This window comes from Echinops telfairi, unplaced genomic scaffold (genome assembly GCF_000313985.2).
Source record: "Echinops telfairi isolate 266 unplaced genomic scaffold, ASM31398v2 ScPeMD7_9;HRSCAF=40, whole genome shotgun sequence".
Lineage (NCBI taxonomy): Eukaryota > Metazoa > Chordata > Mammalia > Afrosoricida > Tenrecidae > Echinops > Echinops telfairi.
Genome location: NW_022103906.1, coordinates 19,973,351 through 19,979,196, shown reverse-complemented (window position 1 = coordinate 19,979,196; position 5,846 = coordinate 19,973,351). Strand labels below are relative to the sequence as shown.

At 46.3% G+C, this 5,846-nt stretch overlaps 1 protein-coding gene across 1 annotated transcript in view; it reads left to right on the top strand.

The window, feature by feature from the left end:
- DOCK5 (dedicator of cytokinesis 5) overlaps positions 1-5,846 on the top strand; it is a 103,853-nt gene that overhangs the window by 55,612 nt on the left and 42,395 nt on the right. The window contains exons 19-20 of the mRNA XM_045286563.1: positions 616-714; positions 4,997-5,091. Of these exons, the coding sequence (XP_045142498.1) occupies positions 616-714; positions 4,997-5,091 (194 nt within the window). The remainder of the gene's footprint in view (positions 1-615; positions 715-4,996; positions 5,092-5,846) is intronic.

The following is a 5,846-nucleotide window of genomic DNA, read 5'->3' as shown; positions in this document are numbered from 1 at the left end:
GTTTTAACTATTCTGAGCCTTGGTTGCACAGTGGGTTACACCTTTGGCTGCTAACTGTGAGATCAGCAGTTTGAAACCACCAGCTGCTCCCCAGGAGAAAGATGAGGCTTTCTATTAATCTCAGAAACCTGCAGTTCGACCCTGCCCTATAGGGTCACTGGGAGCCAGAATCAGCTCAATGGCAGTGAGGTTAGGGTTTTAACTTTCTCCCAAATTCACATTTGCTTCATCGATAGAGTTCATTTTCTCCATGAACGAATATACTGTAACTCTGTCTCAATCAAAAATTGAAAGCCACAAGTTGGTACATATCTAAACTGATAATCTAGTTCAGAATTTAGAATTAGTGAGTGGCTTGATTTTAGGATTCCACAAAACTTAGCAGTTCACAGGATGAATAAAGCCTTCCAGAGTCCTGAACAGATACCTAGAAGTTTTAAGCAGAAATAGCAAAGTCTGACCCCTGGGAACTTAAGAATGTAGGATATTTGGGAAGGCCCATGCATAACTAACTGGATGGTAATGACTAAAGTGCATGATAATCCAAATACTATCTTGTCTCTTGGCTACCAAAGGAGTCTTAGAATTGTATTTGTGGTTTTTTTCCCTACCCAGGGGAGCTTTGTTGCATGCATGATTTCCATTCTGCGGCAAATGGATGACAGCCACTACAGCCACTACATCAACACTTTCAAGACCACACAAGACATCATTGTAAGTCACCTTCATTGGGTCTTTATAACCTCACATCAGCAAAAGGGTTATCACCAACGAAATGAGCCAGCTGGGTGGGGGATGTCTCTTCCCACCCACCTTCAGTGCCAAGTGTCTCTCTCTACCATAATTGGAAAATGGATTTGAAGAAGGCTATACCATACATGCAGTAAAAATTTATCAGGCAACCCCCAATCTCTTTTGGACCTGGAGCCCTTATTTAAAATCATTTGGGAAATCTCCCCCCCCCCCCCTTTATTTTTTCTTCTGTGTGAGTAGAAGACAAGATTTCCTTTGAAGGGCAATAGTTACTTGTGCCAGGCAAGGCTTTTAGAAAGTCTTCTACGTGGTGGTGGAAGCTGCCAGAAGGAGCCCCAGTGTCACAGTGGTTCAAACACTCGGCTGCTCACTGCAAGGTCAGGTTTGAATGCGACAGCTTGTCTGCGGGAGAATGGTGTGGCTGTTGGTGTCCATAAAGGTCCCAGCCGAGGAAACCCTTTGGAGCAGTGCTACTCTGTCCTGCAGGATTAATGCCCGTCAGAACACCAGCAGTGAGTTTGGATACTTGTGCTGTGCAAAGGCTTTGGGAAGCAGAGGTCTTAAGAGTCTTGGACGATTTGTCTGAAACCACTATTTTCAATGTTCCCCAGAAAGAAAACAAGAGGTAGCCACTTCTCCTTACAGTGTTTGTAAGTTATCTTCAGCTGAAAACATTTCTTTGTCTTGTGCCTCATATAGGACCTTATTCTAGCAGTTGCTATTAAGCATAGGCTGAAATGCAGCCTAGAAAGCTGAGAGCCTTCCTGTGAGGGATCTGGCCATGAGGGTGGCATGGGATCCAGCAGGGCTGTGGGATGGACAGAGCAAGCTGATGCCACCTAGCACTGTTCTTGGCTCTGGATAAGTCCCCACCCCACTGTGGCCAGTCCAGTCATCCTCGGGCTTCAGAGTTCTGCCTGTCTGTATATTATCATGAGCGTGTGCAGCCAGCATACATGGAGAGCCAGCCCCTTCCCTGCCAATCACTCTTCCCGTCCATGAGGCCCACCTGATGGACACTAAACTGGAGAGAAAATCGTCCTTATTATTATTAGTTGGTCCAATGCTAAACTCGCCTAAGGGGGATTGGACCATGTGGCTTAAGGGGAAGATCTACAAAGGATTCCTACCTTCACAGCTGCATTTTGAGATCATGATACTCTCTGGCAGGCAGCGTGCCGCAGGGCCCTGTTGTAATAACCAGTACATTGCAGTGTGATTGAGGTGATGGAGTGTGCGCAGATGGGATTGAGAGGAGAAGGTGGGAGTTGGAATAGTTTCTCCTCTAGAGGAAGGTGCTAGCGTGAGCAAGGGCGCAGGCCTTAGAAGCACTCAGCGCAGCGCTGGTTTGAATTCTGACTGCCCCAGTTTGGGGTGTGAAATTTGGGGCATGTTGTTTAATCTTACGGAACTTCAGTTTCCTCACATGTGAAATCATACCTACTTTAAAGGTCAGCTTGATCACGATGTAACTGCTGCATGGAAATGCCAAGCTTTGTCCTGGGCACCTAGTTCAATGCCTGTGAAAAGCTGCCGCTTATAAAACTAACCCTACTTCTGTTCTTTTAATTGAATGTAAAACAAAGATAATGAGATTTCCATGGTGCATTAATTAATTTAGCTTTGCTTGGAAAGCAGGCAAAGTATGTGGCTCAAACTCGAATACTTCGCCTTCATTTTGCCAAAACGAGGGTGGGATCTGCCACATGCATGGCGGTCCGTCACAAAATTCATGGGGGGAAAATGAAATTCAAAAATAATTGGAGTTTTTCCATGAAACTGTTGAAGCCCTCTTGGTATTCTCTAACTCAGTGATTCTCAACCTTCCTCATGCCTCGACTTTCATACAGCTCCTCATGTTGTGGTGACCCCCCGACCATACAATTATTTTCATTGTTACTTCACCGTCATTTTGCTACTCTTATGAATCGGATGAAAGGGTTGTTAACCCCCAAAAGAGTCGAGACCCACAGGTTGAGAACCGCTGCTCTAACTAAGAACAGTTATTACCCCATGAGGAAGCCGAGGCCCAAAGAAATTAATTCCCTTCCTAAGCTGACAGCTCTCACTGGCCGAGCTGCAGGGGATGGTTTGGATTCTGGGAACCTGTCTCTCTTCTCTCTCATGCCGCCCTCGGAACGTCTCCTTCCAGACGTCCTGGTGGGGATGGAGTCCCCGACCGGGTGGCGGTCAGAGTGAGGGCTGAGATTCGCTGTGCATTTACTGCCATTGTTTGCAACACCTGAGAGGTCAAGTCGATGCATGGACAGTCAGCCCTAGATTCACAAACCAGTGGCTTTTTCGTGTTGCTTTTCTTTTTAAAAGGCTCACAGAATTGAACAGCACAAGAAAATAGTTGGCATTTCTTAAAATTTCATTTCTTATCATGAAACATTTTACGTTTTTCAAAGAAGTGTGTGATTTCAGAATTGAGGAGCTAGGTAAGTTCAACCCCATTGAACCAGAAGGGAGATTGAAGTGTGGCACAGACTTCGTGGCCAGACTACCTCCTAATTCCTGGACTAGTTCAGTGTCAAAAGTGCAGGGAGTTAAAGGTTTGAAGGTAAACAAGCGGCCATCTAGCTGAGAAGCAACAAAGCCCACATGGAAGAAGCACCCCAGCCTGTCTGATCATGAAGTGTCCATGGAATCAGGTATCAGGCATCAAAGACCCAGAACAAATAATCATATCAATGCGAATGAGTGGAGTGGAGACCCAAAGCCCATTTGTAGACAGTTGGACATCCCTTTACAAAGGGGTCACAAGGAAGAGATGAGCCAGTCAGGGTGCAGTATAGCACCTATGAAACATACAACTTTCCTCTAGTTCTTTAATGCTTCCCCCCCCCAACTATCATGACCCAAATTCTACCTTACAAATCAGGCTAGATCAGAGCACGTATAAGAACCAGAAACACAGGGAACGCAGGACAGATAAACCCCTCAAGACCAATAATGAGAGTAGCAATACCAGGAGGGGAAGGGGAAGGTGGGGAGAGAAAGGAGGAAACCGATCACAATGATCTATCTATAACCCTCTCCCAGGGGAACAGACAAAATAAAAATGGGTGAAGGGAGACAGCGGCCAGTGTAAGACATGAAAAAAAAATTAATAAATTATCAAGGATTCATCAGGGAGAGATGGATTGTGAGCGGGTAAAATCACCTGATAACCAGGGCCTCAAAGAGAAAAAAAATGTTTTGAAAATGATGATGGCAACAAATGTACAAATGTGCTTGACACAATGGATGTATGGGTGGATTGTGGTACGAGTTGTAAGAGCCCCCAATAAAATGATTTATTTTAAAAAAAGCACAGGGAGTTAACTAGCTTTTCCAAAATTCTGTGGAAATATCATTAAAAATAAGGTCAAGACCACCTGCCTCCCAGTGCCATGCTTCACGACTACGGCATCTCATTCCTAAGGTGTCAACTGCTTCGTTTAGTGCCCGAGAAATTCTATTTTCATCTCAAGCATCCCAAGGGAAATAGCCAAAATTTAGTAAACTAATAAAGTTTTCAAAATTTTTAGATCTTTGATACATGACTTGATTTTTTTTTCCACTTCTGAATTACTTTTTGCCCATAGCCCCCTTTTTAAGTAAAATTGCTGATTTTTCTATATAGTCTTGGGTGCTAATGTTCTTAATGATTGCAGTCATCGCAATACATTGTTAATTGCACTGTTTAGGCCCCTTCCTTATTCAGGGGATTTCGTGTAAAATCCTAGACTAGGAAGAAGCAGGACTTTTGTACCCGCAGCCCAGTTATCTGTTCTAGCAATGGGGATGGAGAGCTGGGGTCATGTTTAGGCCATCTGTGTCCTCAGAGTCTGTTGCTAAGTTCTTTCAAATATGGAGTGGATACGTTCAGGTATCACCGTCAGCAGGGAGCAGATGTGGACCCTAAACTTGAGGTCCAAACACCTGGCTGCGTACCCTAACCGTTCTGCTTCCTCGTTCCTGTGCCGATAGCTGAATCCTGTACTTTTCCTCCGCCTCCGTTTAAATTGCTCATAAAACGCAGATGGTTGCGTTGTATCCTTCTCTTCCCCGCAGGCTCATGAGAGGTGGTGACGGTTGTGAGAATGGGTTCTCTCTAAGGTCTCTATCATGGAGTTAGCTGGTGCTGGGAGGTTAGAGAAGGCTTGTCCTGGTACCTTGGTCCTCCAGGTACAGGTGCTGGAGGAAGGCTCATCAGTGTGGCCCGGTTCTTCACCCATTCTTCCTTTGTTCTCTGTAGGACTTCCTCATGGAAACCTTTATTATGTTCAAGGATCTAATTGGAAAGAATGTTTATGCCAAAGATTGGATGGTCATGAATATGACGCAGAACAGGTAAGCTAGCCCGCCCGCGCCTGCCCCTGAGGCGTCCCAGCACCTGGATCTGTCGACCAGTCATGGGTGCTTTGTGAAGGGATACCTGGCCTCAAGTCCGTCACCTGCAACTTAAGGATCTTCCCAGTGCCAGGATCCTGTGCTTGTGGTCAGGGTCCTGGTGCCCCCCGAGCTATTCTCTTGTTTCAACTCAAGCTCTTTCCTCATTCTCTCGAGACTGCCCTCCTCACTGCCTGCCCACAGACCGTCCTCAGCACCAGCTCCGCCCTGCGCGTCCACGTGGCTCCTTCACCTGGCATCCAGGGCCCCTGCAGCCTGGCCCGCAGCCTTTCTAGCCTTGTCTGCCACGCTTGCTCTTGCGCCTGCATTCTCACCAAACGGACCTCTTCCCTGCTTCCAAACATGTCCCCTGCTGCCCCACACGCCACTTCTCCACTCCACCACCTCCACCCATCAGCATTCTCCCCAATCCTTAATGCCATCACTCAAGGGCCATCTCTGAAGGAAGTCTTCCTAACCTGGACGCCATCCTCACTCCCACTCATCCCCCAGACGTCTTTGACGCCTTCACATAAAATGTTCCATGTTCGCGTAGTAAACTCCACCCATCGAGTTGTAAACGTGTTAGACTAGAAAGCATGTAGTGTCTTTGGTCACACCGCCCGAGCCAGCCCTTTGCAGTAGCTGGCCTGCAGCAAATCCTTGTTGAGTGGAAATGAAATGAACTGGAATGATATGAGATTGAAAGAGTTTTC